Here is a 17,164-nt window from a genome sequence, read left to right as displayed (position 1 = left end):
AGCTCTTATACTTGAAATTGCTTGGCAACAGCAAGGCATGGTTTGTTTTAGGCTGCTGTGAGCCAAGAATCAAATGGACATTTCAAACAGCTATCTTCTCTAACATTACAGTAAGCTGCAGTGCTCAGAACAGACATTACTTCATCAATGCAGCACGAAAAGACAGGGGTGAGTTTCTTACTTCAGGGCAACATCCTCCACTATGGCCCTCCTTTCAAATGTCAATGGCAGGCTGAGGACCAACCTCCTGCTGTCCTTGGAGTTAATCAACACTTCTTTAGAGGGCTAGGCTGCTATCTTAGGACACTACAGCTCCACTTCCTACCTGAGGGCATGAGCTCACATCCTCTGACATCTCCGGCCTCATATGGGAGGAGTAACAGTAGAAGCTGAGGCTGGTTAGAGGCATCTGCACCTGGGGCTCTCACCGTGCAAGAGAGGTCCATCCCTCTCTGTCCCTCCCCGCCCCCAAAAGCAGACTTTGAAAGGCAGGGGAGGGAGCAGACACCACTCTAATTGTAGGAGTGAAACCTGGCATCCTCCTGCTCATCTACCTTTGCACTCCGTTCCCGATTCTCTTTGAACCTCTGGTACAGCTTGTCAGGTCGCTGCCCTCCTGAGAGATCAGAAAAAAATTATGGCAGTGATTACTATTGTACACTGATTTGCAAGCTGGAAAAAGAGAGAAAAAGAGAGAGAGAGAACAGCCTCCATGTGTCAGGCTATGAAAGGGCTGTGACTGAAGCCGCCTGGAAAACAAACCCTTAATTTAAATGTTAATGAAAAGTGCTGAAGAGACATCAGAGGCTTTGGTTTCTCTACAAGGAGCAGAATCACCAGGTCCAGAATTTATGGCCCCCTTCACCTCCCCTCTCGCCTTCTCTGCTCCATCAGCCAGAGAAGTTAGGAAAGGAAAAAAAAACCCTAATTTTAACATTAACTCCACACTTCCACCCTGGGATGCAATTGCTAAATTATCTGTTGGCAGGACACTGATCAAAGGTGGAAAAACAAAGGCACGCTGCACAACTGAGCAAAGGTAAACAGAAGCCAAGGTCTGGTGAAGTTCCCTTCTCCCTCTGCAAAGAGGCAAAGAGAAAATGATCGCAAACTGGAAATGGAAACCTCAAACCATAAGGCAGCCAGCCCCCTCAACTCAGTTTCTTCTGTCACATCGATTAAACAGACATGGATTCTCCTGTGCAAACCAAGCAGCACAAGATGCTTCCTCCAAGCTTGCAAAGACAGACTCTCCCCTCAAGCAAGGGACAGATGAAAAAAAACTGCAGGGGGAGAAAGAAAAAAGAGATTCAATATGCAACACAGCTCGACAGGATTAGAAACAGATGTCTGGGTTCTAACGCAGTTAGCTACTGCCTCCCGAAACCTGCTCACCTGCCCGCAAACACCAGTAAGCCAATTCAGTCACAGCGAATATATACATTAAAGTATTGGCCAAAAGTGGCAAAAAGGGAGCAAGTCATCAGTCATGTGGACTTCAGAGGGCAAAGGAAAAAAAGTGCAGAAAGGTAAGCTGCGGTTTCTCAACCTACAGAAGTGTTTACACATGTATTTGTTTCTAGATGAGTGGGAAGAGATACATGTGTGTTCATGTGTTCACCCATGTGAAGAAGACCAGAGTCATCATCATGCAATTAAAGAATGTAAACCAAGCCTTCTTCCTCTCAACATCAAGGGAACAGTCAGGGCACACAGATAAGACACAGGTGTCATTTTAGCTCCAGAGGGGAGAAACTGATACTCATTTCCTGCTCTTCAGCTTTGGGGTGAAAGAGCACCAAGTCAGTTATGACTGTTGCATATACCTAGAAACCTGCATCCAGATCACTCCCCGAGGTCAGCAAGAGATGGTAGTTAATGCCACCACTAACTCTGCAAGTCCACCCTGGGATCTCACAGTTGAGCAGGTTCTTCCTGCCCCTACTTAAGAAACAGCTGCAGGTCAGAGTCCCCTCTCAATTATTCAAACCAACCAGGCTCTACAGGGATCCCCAAGGACAGCAGCGCTATTGCTGCCTGGTATTTTGCTGGCAATGCACAAACCAGAATAAACCCGTTACTTATCCTAACTCCTAGCAGACTCAGAGAGGTTAACTGCGCAAAGCTAGGTCACAACAGAGCATCACTACAGCCAACAGCTCATCTTGATATGCAGTAGGGGATATCTGCTGATAAAAGTGGAGCAGGAAATGGGGGGTGAACATTACAAAACATTTTAACTGCTACACATTAGGGCTTCAATTATAGTTAAAACTACTGCAAAGTTTCTCTGACTCAAGTGGTTTGTTTTGCGCTAATGCAATCTGCAAGATCAGATTGTTTCACTTTCACAAAAAGTTTCCAGATAACCATTAAAAAGAAGCCCTCAGAATTAATCATTTTGATTGTCCCCAGTGGAAGAGAGGCCCATTCAGTCAAGGTGCCTGTCAGTAACCCTTCTCTTCCTTCCTTTCCCCAGCAAGTTTTGGGTATGTTTTACAATTTGTCTGAGGTTGTCCACAGGGGCAGAGGTCTCCCCGGATATTACTTCCCCATAATATTCCATGGGAGAAGCAATTATGTTAACAGAGATACAAATTAGCATGTTAAAACAGGAGTCAGGTCTCAACTACAATGCTGCATAAGCAAAAGAGAGAGAGCAAGCCTGGCTTTTTAAATTCAGCTGCTCACAGACCTACTCATTTTCCTTTACATTAAACATTCAGTGCAGATAGCTATTGTCTTTGGTACAAGCTTTCCTCCTCTCTGGAGTAAACCTGCAGTTCACCAAAGCAACATTCACAAGAGGTCACTGCAGTAAACCAATGATGCGTTTGGAAAAGGAGAGACCATCTTCTGGGCTTACACACCCAAAGCATCTCTCTGCCACAGCTGGGCACATCATGGTTGCCTGATGTTGCCCCACATTGCACCAAAGGTTTCCTAGCTCTTTATGTATACTTGCACATTGAAAACCACTTTTGTGCCTCTGTCATCTCTTTTACTGGTTTAAAATCTGACACACTTTGCGTACAACATGGGAAGACAGCTCTCGTGATAAGTATTTTTAAATCTAAATAGTAAGTGTCTGTGGCCAGACCCAGGAGGAGAAGCCATCTTAGACCTGAATACTTATTTTAATCCAAAACCAAATAATTTCTGAATCCAAGATTACTAATTAATTTAACATCAAGGTCCACTTTTTCCTTCCCTGTCCATTTTAAAAGCTTCTCTATCATTATGGGAAAAAAAAAAAAACAAACAACAACTTGTAACTATTTTTCCCCTAAAAAAAGGAACATTTCAGTAGCACAACACATATAGTAAGCCTTATGGTTCTGCAGCCATAAATGCCAGCCAATTAGACCTCATTCTCTCCATAAACCTATCTCTCAAATTAAACAACGTACAGTGGTAACTTCTCTTCCCTGGCTACTGCCACCTCAAGGAATCACAAAGCATGAAGGTGCCACTACTCCAAAAGAAACCCCTGGGTTTGCCTCACTTTGCACATTTGAATAGGTCCACTGCACTCAGGCTTGCCCTGGTCCCTGAGCACACATAAGTCACTGCAGTAAGCACCAGTAAATGAAAGTTTAACACCTGCATGACGCAGGGCTCAGAATGCAAATAACTCAGGGGGAAGGGGATTACAAGCAGCTAAGAAACATGGTTTAGGGTATACAGCCTTTCTGTAAGTACAGCCACGGAGGACAGCCAAGGAGACCAATTAAACCAGAACAAGTTGAGGCACCCTTATTTTAAGTATCCTATATGATCTCAGACTCTTCTCTAGTCCCTGATGTGACAAGCAATGCTGGACCTGCTGGCCCAAGTGTATCAACCAGCACAGCTATGCAGAAGACCTCTTGAAAACCCAGAAGCAGCACAATGTCTACCCTATCCCCACTACCCTGCAGGGCGCTGTTAGGGATCCCCAAAGCAATGACACTCCAGTAACACACATGAATGTCAAGGCACTTCCATGGCTGAAAAGGTTATACAAAAGGCTAAGTGCAGTTCTCCCCTGCACAGTAAAAGGAGAAGATCCAGTACTACCTTTTTACTGCCTTTTACCCTACTTAATCTCCTTCATGGGCATCATTCAGCTTGCAGACCCTCCAAGCATCCAGCCCACCAATCACTACATCAAGAACAAAGCAGCCTCCTCTTTAGCTCAGCATATCTATAAGAGTATCTCTGTAGTTAACACAGGGAAACTGTGGACAAATCAAAGCAGAATATCCAAGAAAGATGCCAAAAGCCAGAGGAGCTGCATATTAAGACCACAAGTCTCTGAAGTTTAGCTTGGGTGTGCAGACACCTTCCATTAGAACAGCAACCAGCAGAGCAGGACTACAGCAGAAAACCCAGCAGTCAGGTGCACATGGGATACTTTCTGAGTAAGCTTCACATGGAGGAAGATATAACTGAAAAGCAAGTTCTGGTCTACAACCCTGACTACTCTAGAAAGTCTTAGTGGCAAACCTCCAGGTCAGGAAGCCGCAGCCTCTCCAAAGCCCTTTTGAATAGCTAGAGGTAAAGGAGCCCTCCCTGCTCCTGCCTTACTGCACACAACTGCTTTGGGCTATTCTTGAGCAATACATGTCCACAGTGGTGGGTTCTCCGCAACACTGGGCCACAATACTTAAGTGGTTGGAGCCTGATTCTATAGCAGTTTCACATCATCAGAACTATCTGTTCATATGGAAGAGCACTCATTCTATACCAGCACAAGTGAGAAGAGAGAACTGGGAGGACACATCAGATGTTTAGGAGGAAGTGGAGGTTATAGGTCATGTTCAGCCTCACTGAGGAACAAATGCATCGAAGCTCAGGCAAGAAGGATGGGGACTGCAAGGGAGGAGAAGCTTCACACACAAGTGCATAGGGAAAGCATATGGGTGATATATGGGTTCTTGCAAGTAAAACAGAAATCACAGAGCTCCCCAAAGCAGACCTTGCTAGAAACCAGATATTATCTTTTTGATACTCACCCTCATTAGAAACCAAGCAATAAAACCTATTAGTGAAAAATTCATCTCCCCTGCCCCTTGCCCTGGCCCTCCCCCACCACATGCCCTCCTGCTCTGATCCTCTCTCTCTTCTGGGATGGCTGTGATTTGTTCTGAGCAGCGACAGGTTTATAGGTTAGCCGACACCTTCTCTCTGTGGAATTTTAATTAACTTCTCCCAGTGTCCATACGTGAAGGAGCAGGGCTCCCATTATACGAGGTCAGCAGCGTGTTTCAGGCTCTGCTATATCAGCCGTCAAATTGAAGAATTAATGACGTGGCTAATTGGCTCTAATTCTCCACCCACCCTGTCCCCCCCCCCAAAACACAGAGGGATGGGGGGCGACAGTAGGGAGGGCTAACAGGGGAGGCTGGTACAGTCCACAGTCTCATAAGAAAACAGGAGTGCACAATTTAAGCCCACTTGTCCATGGGGTAGGTGTTCTACCACCTCCCATTTATCACTCTGCAGCAAGGAAAAGGGGTGCGAGGAGACTGTGGGTAAATATTGTGACAGAGAGTGTGCACAAGCGTGCACACCAGGGAGAGGAACACTGTCCTGACAAGAGGCCACCTCAGTAGGTCATCACTTAGGAGCAGTAAGCAGCATGCCACTGGGCTTTAACCAGCCATGGTGCTCGAGCCAGACCCTGTCTGCTAGAAAAGGGGCCCTTGCAGCACAGAAGACAGCAGAGGGCTTCTAACAGCTTGCAGCAGCATTAATGCACATGGCACTTCTTCAAAAACACTATCTCAATCACAGCAATGGGACAAGAGAATGTCAAAATCATAGCAGGTCTCAAGGGTCATTTCCCTGATAATGCCATTAGGTCTGTACCACTAAGTTTCTCCTGACTGCAAAACAAGCCTGGAAGTCTAATGAGGACAGCAGTTGTGGGAAGTACTTTGGTTTTGCACAAGTCTAAAATTCATCAGTTGCAGACAGCACATGGCCAGAAACAGCAGCTCTTCCTCCCCTCTTCCTTGAGGAAGGAAGAGGGAGAATCTCTGTTGCACACAGAAGACCAGCTTAACCATGAACTGAAGAGACAGATTGCTGCTGCCAGTGTAAGATTTTAACAGTGAGAGTTTAAGTTTCTCAGATTTTCACTTCAAGAATGAGAGCACTTTGAAAAACACTGTAGAAGACACTAGTGTAGGTACAAATTTGTGGACAAATGATTTGTGGACAAATCCAAGCAGAATATCCAAGAAAGATGCCAGAAGCCAGAGGAGCTGCATTGTAAGAGCACAAGCCTCTGAAGTTTAGCTTGGGCGTACAGAAACCTTCCATTAGAGCAGCAACCAGCAGAAGTTGTAGTTGTAGCATTACGCCCATACTAGAAGCACAGGGCTACAGGCAATAGAGGCTGGAACACTTCATCCCTGAACTCCAACTTAATCTTTCCCAGTTCCACATGCTCAAAGAAAACCAAGCCCTAACCACTGCACATGGCTCCCAGGTGGGCACCTTTATGGTTGGCATCTCTTCTGTCAGAGAATAGAAACACTAGTTGGCACCTTTTCAGCACAGAAAACCTCAAGAGGATCTCATTCATTCCTTCTAATTAGCAAGTCAGAGAGGTTGCTCTGCAAGTAAGAACAAACAGGTATCACCTAAGACAGTAACAGGAACTTAGGGCTATTCTGACAGCCTCTTTATGAGGGGACCACTCCACTGTTATGGGGAACAAAGACCACATAGTCCTCCCTGAGCTCCCACTGCAGGCACAAGCACCTGATCAGCCTCCGCCCAAATCAAGTCCCTGGAAGCACCACACTGGTTCCTTGGAGAGATGTGTGGACACAGCCTATCCAAATCCTCTACTTCTCTCTGTTGGAAATTGGGAATAAAGAGATCTCAGTTACCTTAACAATGGGCTGATAGCAATGGACCAGACTCGATCATCTGTCTGCACTGTATGTAGACACTGCCCAACTCTGCCCGCGGACAGGGACCAAACCTAAAGAAAGAGATGCATGTTACGCCACATCACCCAGAAGGTGCAGATGGTAGGATGCACACTTAATGTTGTGCTGGAAAAGCTGCCAAACTCACCTTCCCTGAGATGCTCTCCCTAGTTCCCATGATTTATTTCTGAGGAGCAAAGCCTTCAATTACTTGCAGAAAAAAAGCACTTAAAAGTCACACAAAGATTCAGCTTATGAGTATGACCTTCCATCCCACTGGTAACAGAGTGAGCACCCCTATCATCACATGCTCTCTAGGGCAGCACTCACCACAGCAACTTATCATCTTCTGTAGTTAAATAAACAAGAAGTGGGATTAGTTTAAATCGTTGCTGTTCAATTGAACAGTGTGGGAAGATTTTGTACCAGCCCTGAAAAATCTCCATTCATATTATCTATAAAATTAATCGTTCACTACTGTGTAAAATAAGTTTTCTATAAACCCACTCCCTTTCGACCAAGTTTCTTATGTGTACCTCAGGCTATTTTCAGACTCCCCTTGCCACTGACAATATGAGAGTGTCTTCCCTCCCCCATGAGTGCATAGATGCACATCCCCTTCCACCAGTTCACCACACACCCCTTTGTTTCTAAGTCCTAATAAACAGCCCCAGATTCTTGCTGGGACCTCTGTTTGTGGCCCTCATTTTCTCCACCTTGCCTTCATTCTTGGCCCACAGGGCTGGAGACCCCCAGTTCTCTGCATCCCACCCCCAATGTTTTACTTCAAGACTTCAAAGCTGGGAGTGCCCTATTTGTTTGTTTGTTGATAATGCCCAGGATTGCAGGCTATTCTTGTCAGCGGGGAATTTAGCACCTAGTGTCAGCAAAAGCAGCAGAAAAGCTTAACTCTTTTAAGGCATCCCTATCTCCTACAGGTTAAAAATATTGCTCAGAGCACACTATCTGGTGCCTATCACACAGGAATGTACATTAGCAGCTCTTCAGGGCTTAGTCCTAATCAACACTCAGCAGAGCCCTCAATAGTTTAGACACTTAGAGCCCCTTTAAAAGGCTGGTAGGGATTCCCTTCCACCCTCCAAGAGTTTCATTCACGCAAACAAGGCAGCCTACAAAAGAGATGATAAAAAATAAGAAGTGAGCATCCCTAGAGCCTATGCTGTGGCAAGCACTGGGTGGGCAAGATCTCACACTAGCCCCAAGAAAAACAGCCTTAAATTCCCCTCTGGCCTTCAGGAATTTGTTCTCAAGGTCGGGAAGGTCTGTCCTCTGGCTGCCAGGGAAGCAGCAAGAAGGCACTCTCCCAGCAAAGAGGCTCCACAGAACATAGTGAAGCAGTCTTGCTTAAGTGTGAGACAAAGCAGCATCAAGGCATTGCTCCCAAAAGACAAGCAGCATCCCCAGCAGTGCCCTTTGCATCTGAACACTGCTCTGCTTGGGAGTGATTTTACCCAGGAGTACACCCATACAGAGGGAAAAACAAGAATAGATAGGGTCATGATGCTCAGCAGCCCATCAGAGAGTTGCCCACTACCACACTTACAAATCTTTGAAAGAGACATTTAAGTCTTTCTTTGCCTCACCTTCCCCTTTTGCAAAACAGGAATAACAGGAATTCCTCCATTAATACTCTACAGTATGTACCAGGGGCCAAGAGTATCTATCAGCAACAGCCAAAGTTTTCAACATACAGCAACCACTTCCAACAATGAAACAAGTGGTTGTGAAGATGTTACACCATGCAAGCAGAACAAGGACACCTACATACAGTTTCCTAAACTAGTAGAACAGAGCTGGTTACAGCTCAGGACAAAAACTCCCCAGGTCCATGTAGGAATAGAACACTCCCAACCAGATCCAGAAGGACAAAAGTCAACAAGGTCCTGCCTCAAAAATAGATAGTCAAAAATTGTGTGATAGGATTAGTGACGCCAGCTGGAAGAGAAAAATGGGAGCTAACAGTAGTCATAGTCTAACTTCACTCCTGGTTTGCAAACCAAGAATGATTAAAAAAAAAAAAACAACAAACCCAAACAATAAAAAAACCCAAAGCACTAATAATAATAATCATAAAACCCACCACACCACCACAAACCACAAATAAATAAACCACAACCCCCCAGATTTGGAAAAGACATCATGCTATCCCTTAAAGAGACTGAATATACAACAGAGAACATGTGAGGCAGAACTGCATCACAAAGCAAGGATGTGCTTGAGACAAATACAACAAATTTCAGACTACCTGCATGGATCTCCACTGCAGTGTTAGACAGATGTACAGCAAAAGAAGCAAAACATCAGCTGCTGCCTTCTGCACCTCCTAGTTTAAACCAGCAGCTGATGTCACGAAGTGACAAATCTCTTTCTTCAAAGCTTGGCACAGTAAGCATCTTTTCAGAGACCTGAGCCTCAGCAAGATGCCCTGCACTCCTCCTGCAGACACACAAGACAAGGCTCACAACGGTTCTGCTGACACTTAAACATTCATGGCACAAGACCTCTGAAGTCACCTCTGCAGCAGCACCTGCAGCTGCTGGAATGTCACTGCTCACCTTCGCTGTTCTGTCCCGGGAGCCGCTGACAATGAGGCCACCTTGGAAGTCCACACAGTTCACCTCCTGTTCATGTGCAGAAAACTTGATGCTGTAGGAGCCATGGATCTTGTGAAGGACAATATTTCCATCTCTGAAAAACAAATCCCCAGGAAGGGAGTCTGTATCAGCTGCACCTCCCGTGAACATACACCTTCCATTAGGGCTTAGGAGTACCACAAAAAGACCAGGACTGATCTCTCACGGGAGCTGAAATTCATGCAGCATTATTAACCCTCCACTCCTCACACATCACCTGTTCTCTTACCATCTCACATCTGGCCAGTCAAAGGCTGATCTGCTACACATGAAAATTTTCCTGGCTCTCTTTCCACCCTCCACTTGGTGTTAAGCTGCAGAAACTAGCAGAGCAGCCATTCCTCCTCCTACTGCTTTGAGCTTGCCAGAATCCTGGCTGGATGCTCAATGACTGGAGTAAGGGAAAAAGTGAGAGGTCATTCTCACCCATGTCCAAGCCTCAGCTTTTCATTCATTTCAGAGCAGCCGTGCAAGGTATTGCACTATGAATTAACTAGAAAGGTATTTAGACTTTTTTTTCAACCAATACAGTTACCGGAATTTTAAATGCATGTGTTTGTTTTCACCTGAATTTTGGGCTACAGTTCACAGGGGAGAGTCTCAAGATATCCAGGGCAGACAGCCATGCCTGAATCTCTGAATTCTGTGCTTAAGTGCCATGTATATTAATAGCTAAAACTTTGTAAATAACAGTTCTGTTATTTGCTGTAACTGAAAAAGGCTAGTCAGATACAAAATTACTTGGAGAAGTGTGTGTGTGTGTGCTGGAATACTTGGCAGTCTTCCCCCTCTCCACGATTATACCAGTACTTCTAATAAACGTACACTATGTGCCACTGTGGCCCGAGTTAACCAGCAACTGCAAATAACAGAACACTGTTGGGCTATCCTGACTCTTAACAGGGACAGAAATTAAAACTGCACATCAGCTGGGATTGTCCAATCAGTCAATCCTGATTCAACAATCCTGTGGATATATACACAAGTTCAAAAGAGAAAAGGACACTTGATAAGGTCAACAGCACAAGACTCTGCTCCTCTACTGCTGTAGTAGAAACTTTTTCAGGACAGAACCAAATCACGAGAGGAAGCAGCAGCAGTTGAACACAGCCAAGTATGAGGACACTGTAGCAAGACTGACCTCTCTGCTCTGGGCTGGAGTTACACAAACCCTTTGCAACTTCACTGCCACACTCCTTGGGCTTCTTCATTCACCCAACTTACCCCCCTCCACTGACGATGTGAGAGTTGACAAGAACAAAACGACATACGTCCTCCTGGTGGCCAGAGAAGATAGCTTGAGGGTGACGCTGCAAACCTGTACCATCGGGACAGAGCCTGTAGGCCTGGATGTTCTCTGCTTGAGACAAGTAGAGGTACTCGCCATCCAGCTCTATCCAGGGCATCAAACTGCAAACAGATAGCAGGTTGGGAAGAAAGCTAAGAAGCTACTAGGAGAAAAATTAACTCTATCCATGCTTAAACCCAGGACAGGGGGTACAGAAGCAGGCAGAAGACAACAAAACAACTTCACAAATAAGATACGAGAAGGAAATAGAAGATTGCATATGTAAACATATCAACAAAAGCAAATGCCCGCTCATGAAAACTGGTAAGTTGGAGCTGCTGCTCACATGCTTAATATAGCAGCACAGCTAACAAGTGAGGCTTCTCCAGCAACATACAAAGCAGATCACATTGCTGGCATTTTTCTAACCAAGAGCTGAAGTAAAGGAAGCATGGAATCTCTGAAAGAGAAGATGGCCAAGAATCTACTGAGTTCTGATAGGAAATACTTAAGGCTCCCTGACCCCTCTTCACAAGCCCTGTACTTTTTAAGAAATGATGCTATCAGGCATTTGTGAGCTATGCTGAGCATTTCTAACACAGCCTTCGATATGAGGCTCCTGATGCAGTCAGTCAGTCTTGATCCTGCACATTATTTATTGATGCTCAGCAGAGACCACAAAGCTGCCAGTATTTCACATGCATCTGAGCAGGTCACATCAAATAACACATATCTTCCTAGAAGCAGAAAGTCTTTCACCTCTTCCATTCACTGTATGCTGATATGTAAAGCAGCAGGGTAAGTCTCAAGCTATCCAAGCACTTTGTGATCATCATGTAGAGGAGGTATTTTTCTACATTCACACCTCTTCCACCTCTCAAACAAAAGCAACTGCAGAGCAATCTCTTGATTTCTGTTGTCTTTCAGAAGAGCACATACACCCTTTCTGCCCCATGCTGTCTATGGGACAGTGGCAGGTTCCTACAGACAGGTGCCATGCCAAGGGCAGTGGACTGCTAAAAGAGCTGTTCCAAAGTATTCTGAAGATTGAAATTACAAGGGGAAGAAATGCTTCACTTCCTGGGAGACCAAGAAGGAGACACTCCAGCAATGTCTGAATCAAGTCTGTCATCAAAGTTTTGTTTATTTATTCTTGAAACAAAATCAAAATACAGAAAACAGAACAGGCTATACTGCACATTTGAGCAGAGAGCACTTTGTTCTTAAGCACCAGAGAATCAGCAAATATGCCTTCTGCATCTGGCCTTGCCATATCCAGAGAGACAAGGGGCTTGTGTCCTATTGGGCATGGATGTGTAAAATTGCCTCCGCTCTGCAGACATTGCTGAGTGCACCAATAACCCATGCAAACTTTGGGCAAAATCAGAGCCTTTCCACAGAGCAGTCTTTCAATTTTCAAACTATTCAGGAACAAACTGTTTTGAAAGCAGGGAAGCTTCTCAAAAAGCTGTATCCCTCTTTTTTGCAGATCATTCATTCTCAGAGGTCACAGTTTTCTTTGTCAGAAGAGTCATTACACATAGCCACTCCACATAACATCACAATTTAGAACCAGAAACAAGCAAGAGGACAAGATTACTTATCAAATAGAAGGCTCCTGCTCGCCTGCATTTATCTCCAATAACAGGGTTTTAGTCACATAAAGCAGTTGAACATAGGCTATAATGTTCATCTGGGACTTGATCATATGCATGGAAAAAGAAAAAGGCATCTCTGGAGCAGAAGCTCTGGGTTTAGGCAAGCTTTGATTTCCTTTTCCTTCCTCCACTCCTACACAGTCCTCTAAAAGCAAGTGAATATCCAGCTTACTTAGGCTACAGCCAGTTTCTGTGGCTCTCCTCCTGCTGCAGTTTAGCTTTTTACCTTTTTCTATGGCTTTTTCGTAAGGAGAAGCAACAGATTTGAAGCAGGACAAATGAAAATTAGAGGATGCCATTCAGATGGTGGCCTCATTAAATCAGTCCTTGCTTTTTCACTTGGGAAGCTGGTTTAGTAATGATCTCTAATATCCACAGAGCCTGTCTTCACAGATGGTTGCAAGCACTTCAAAGGCAGGTATACAACCTGCACCAAAACCCATTCTGCTCATTACAGTTGTTCCCAGGACTTTAGACAAGCAGTGGCACATTATCCTCCACTTCAATCTACATAGCACAAAAAGCATGAAAAGCTCAGTAGAAGGTCCCTGTTCTTCAGCAGCTAACAAACCACAGTCTTGCTCATTTTATCTACTGTCTGATGATGTGAAGGCTGAAAATGTAGATGTGCTGTGCAGACAAGGGACCTACCTTATGCTTTGCTTTGAAAGCTGAGTACACCTTTGCAAGAAAGAATTTAACAACAATCTCCTCTCACTAATGTCAAATATACTTTTTTTTTGTGAAGGAGGAAGCATAAAGTAGAACAACAGCAATTAGCATTTCAGATTTGTACAGCCAAATCAGGGGCCATGATAAAGCACAGCAGACAAAGCAAGTATTTTGAGGGGACACAAGTTCACATTTGGGATCAAGGTATGCTCATTGTGAGAGCAGGACAGAAAACTGCCATGGCATACAGCAACAGATAGGAACATAACAGCTTAAAGCCTGTAGTAAAGATTGCTAAATCCAGCTAGAACTGCACAGATCAGAATAATGGCAAATTCAAGCTCTTAGTAAGAAAGTAACTCTCAATTCTCAGAGTGAATCTCTAGGGCAAGACAGAAACTCCTTTTACCCCACATCCAGATAGCAACACCCAAAACAGGCCAGCAACATCACTTGTGATCCACAAGGTCTTACAAGGAGCAGGAAACATCTCATTTCAGGGCACAGACAAAAACCCAAGACCCGACAGCAGCTGACACAGAACAAAGCAGAAGACAAAGGAGCCACTTGCTTGCATTTCCATTTCAGGACTGTCTCCCTCCGGCACCGTCCGTGACTCCAGTTCTGAGATACTTTCACCCTTTCCTTCACTGGAATGCCAGGCGCTCTGCAGACAGAAGAAGAGAGATGAGATTAACAACTGGGACTGATGCTGTATGAACAACAAATGCACTCAAGCTGGTCACAGGTTCCACAAATGATGAGCAGGCAAACACTGGTGGTGCCTGAGCCACACTAGAGTAAGCAAACTCCTAAGAGTTGACAAGAAAGGAAAACTGAGAAGGGTGGGTGCTTTTCAGCATGGAAAGCCATCCCTGATGATCATTAGTGTACAAGCCTTAAATCTGATCAAGACCTATCTAGTACACCAAATGCAACACAGGTTGACACAAAACGTAATCAAAGCAAGACAACATGGAATGAAGCTACCAGAACAACCAGAGAAAAAGGACATCACTTTTCTAAATAGAAACTAAATTAAACCAGTTAACAAATGGACACTACCACACACGAACAGATGGAGGAAACACTAGTCAGAACATTGAAACTAGAAGCCAGGAGAGTGTGTCTAGACAGAAGACCAGTAAAGAAACTGCTCCAGACCCTGACCTGCCTGACAATCACATAGCCAGATACAAGAAGTAGAAATCACGATATGTTCAAAATAAAAATAAAATTCATTCATCTGTATAACCAACCACCTGATGCACACATGCCCCAAGATAGACTTTCTTTTGCAGCAGTTCACCAAAGGATAGAGAATTCCACCACACTGCTGGAAAATTCTTTACCCACAGTCAGACAAACTTATGAACTGTAGTCTCTCTTTTAATAAGCAGTTGCTGGGATACAAGTCAAAGTTATTGGGATAAGCTGGGAAAAGCCAAGATCAGCACAACTCAAGAGGTGACAAAAGGTAGGTACCACCAAGACCTGGGACCAAGGTCTCAGAGTCTACATAAACATACTCAGTTCAAGCAGCTGCTCAACATCTGTCTTGCCTTCACGATCCAGAGTGGATTAAAGAGGGAGGGAGGGAGGGAAAAGACAGCATTAACTCCCATCTTTCTCATATCATAAACTTCATTATTCAATATCTTTGGTGGAGCTGCTTAGGTAGGAAAGATCAGAAAAGTACAAGAAGAAACTCTTGAAGTTATGCTTTGTAACTAGGGGTTGTGAACCACTGACTAGATTATAAAAGTTTATCCTCCATTCATTTCTCAAGATCCAATGTTCTCAGATGTATAGGGATGAAGGGAAGATCGTTGAGAGGTGGGTCTTGGTGCCTGATCAGAACAAGTTCCCTTCTCCTATCCCTACTATGCCCTCAACGCACTTCCCAAAAGTGGGATCTGGGGACACTCTGTCATTTTTAAAACAAAGATTACCTCTCTGTAAATAAACATATCCTGTGGCTGTTAATGGGTGTAGGAATCTCTAACCTGGCCCTGGGGTCTGGCCAGATTCTCATTTTCCCAGCCTTCCTTCCCTAGCCTCAGGCTCCTTTTTTTTCTGCTCACCCGTCCCTCCCCTTTTCTATGCTTTCCAGCACTTAGTCACCATTATAATTTGACTGCATTCCTGAGCATGCGACCCATTTTAACCAAAAACAGCAACCACACATAAAAAAGCTTCTTGTCCCCTAGAAAGCTTTGTGACATAAGTTTATGATCAGTAGAGCCACACCAAATAAAACTGAACTTAGGAAGCTATGAGCTCTTTATTTCTCCTAACCCTTTCTAAAAAATAATAGACAAACCCATAGAGTTAGCCTAGGCTGCAGGAAGAGGAATTCCTATTTTTAAAGGTAGCACTTGAAGGAGCTTATGTGACCAGATGAGGAGGTCTGAGATGACGAACCCACACCACTGAAATGTCAGGTCAGGTCCAGCAGCCTCCTCTCCTCCTCACTTATTACTCTCCCAGGCAGAGCTCAGGCTCTCCGCCCACATCCAATTCCATTCATTATTCCAAAAGGCTTCTCCTCCCCACACTCAACCCTCAGTGAAGTTCTCACCATGTACAGATTTTAAGTCACCAGCTTGCACAGTGATGGAAAACACACTCATGCTACAACCCCCTCCTAACCCATACCGGCCCATCCAGACATCCTGAGCTCAATGCACAAACCCTACTAAACCTAGATGTAATTTCCAAGGCTCCAAGAAGGGTGAATCTATGGTCAAAAAAGGCAGCCTCCATCTTACGCTGCTGGTCACTTTTCTAACTGGGGGCAGGTCTTGATCTTCCTGCTGCTGAAAGAGGAATTCCAGAAGAGAGTCACAGAGTGGCTTGGCCCAGAGTACCAGTTCACTACTGCAGTTACGCTTGTAACAGACACCTCTTCCTTTCACATGAATCAAAAGCTCCTGACTGGAAAGGGCGAGGGTTGGGTGGGAAGAGCTATAGCTGACTGCGTTCAGCTCGGGGGGCCCCCAACGTAAGAGGTTGTGGACCTGTTGGATTGAGTCCAGAGGAAGTCATGAAGAACATAATGAGCTGCAGCATCTCTGTTACAATGACAGGCTGAGAAAGTTGGGCTTTTTCAGCTTGGGGAAGAGAAGCTCTGTGGAGACCTTAGAGCAGTTTTCCAGTACCTAACAGAGGCCTACAAGAAATCAGGAGAGGGACTTTCTACAAGGACATGAAGTGATAGCACAAGGAGGAATGGTTCTAAACTGGAAGAGGGTAGATTTAGATCAGGTATTAGGTAGAAATTCTTTACGGTGAGGGTGGTGAGGCACTGGCACAGGGTGCCCAGAGAAGCTGGGGCTGCCCCATCCCTGGCAGTGTTCAAGGCCAGGTTGGATGGGGCTTGGAGCAACCTTGTTTTGTTGAAGGTGTCCCTGGCCTTCAACTTCAGCAAGTTGGAACTAGCTGATCTCTAAGGTCCCTTCCAATCCAAACCATTCTATGATCTCTATGAGGGAAGGCTGGTGGGCTTTTGGAGGGTTATTTGCTTGTTTTGTCTTTTTGTTTCTTTTACTGTTAATAAGATACATTATTCATCCAGCCTGCCTCTGCCATACTGCAATTCTGGATCCAGCTAATTTAAACATGTCTTAAAAACATCCATCCTTTATTTCTCAGACATTTTATTTATTCACAATAGAGGCAAGAAAGGGGACAGAACATATGGAGGCCATGAGAAAGGGAATGTAGAAATTGGACGGATGCATCCTTCCCCTTTACTAATATCAGGGCAGCAGAGGCTGAACTGCAATGATTTTCACGTTTCCGTCAGAGACATTTGATCCCCTATAGCAGAAGAGAAGTTAAATCAAGCCCAGTGATGGAATCAAGTGCCAAGATATAATTTGATTTGTTTCCTAAACAGATTCTCCCAGAACAACTCCCAGAATACATCAACAAGGTGAACATCACTGCAATGCACCTGAGAAG

General features: G+C 44.7%; 1 protein-coding gene across 7 annotated transcripts in view; it reads right to left on the bottom strand.

Moving 5' to 3' along the window:
* FBXW4 (F-box and WD repeat domain containing 4) overlaps positions 1-17,164 on the bottom strand; it is a 62,541-nt gene that overhangs the window by 35,674 nt on the left and 9,703 nt on the right. For all 7 annotated transcript variants that reach the window (XR_009961415.1, XR_009961416.1, XM_062601836.1 and 4 more), the window contains 4 exons: positions 13,770-13,865; positions 10,805-10,990; positions 9,503-9,635; positions 6,885-6,979 (listed from right to left, as the gene is read on the bottom strand). Coding sequence is in view for 5 of the 7 variants with exons in the window: in XM_062601836.1 (XP_062457820.1) it covers positions 6,885-6,979; positions 9,503-9,635; positions 10,805-10,990; positions 13,770-13,865 (510 nt within the window). In the remaining 2 variants the exon portion in view is untranslated. The remainder of the gene's footprint in view (positions 1-6,884; positions 6,980-9,502; positions 9,636-10,804; positions 10,991-13,769; positions 13,866-17,164) is intronic.

The sequence above is a fragment of the Pezoporus occidentalis genome, unplaced genomic scaffold (genome assembly GCF_034315485.1).
Source record: "Pezoporus occidentalis ecotype Australia unplaced genomic scaffold, CSIRO_AGI_Poc_V1 ctg73, whole genome shotgun sequence".
In the NCBI taxonomy this organism is placed as follows: Eukaryota; Metazoa; Chordata; class Aves; order Psittaciformes; family Psittacidae; genus Pezoporus; species Pezoporus occidentalis.
The sequence above is the reverse complement of the archived record's forward strand: the minus strand, read 5'-3'. Positions and strand labels throughout refer to the sequence as shown.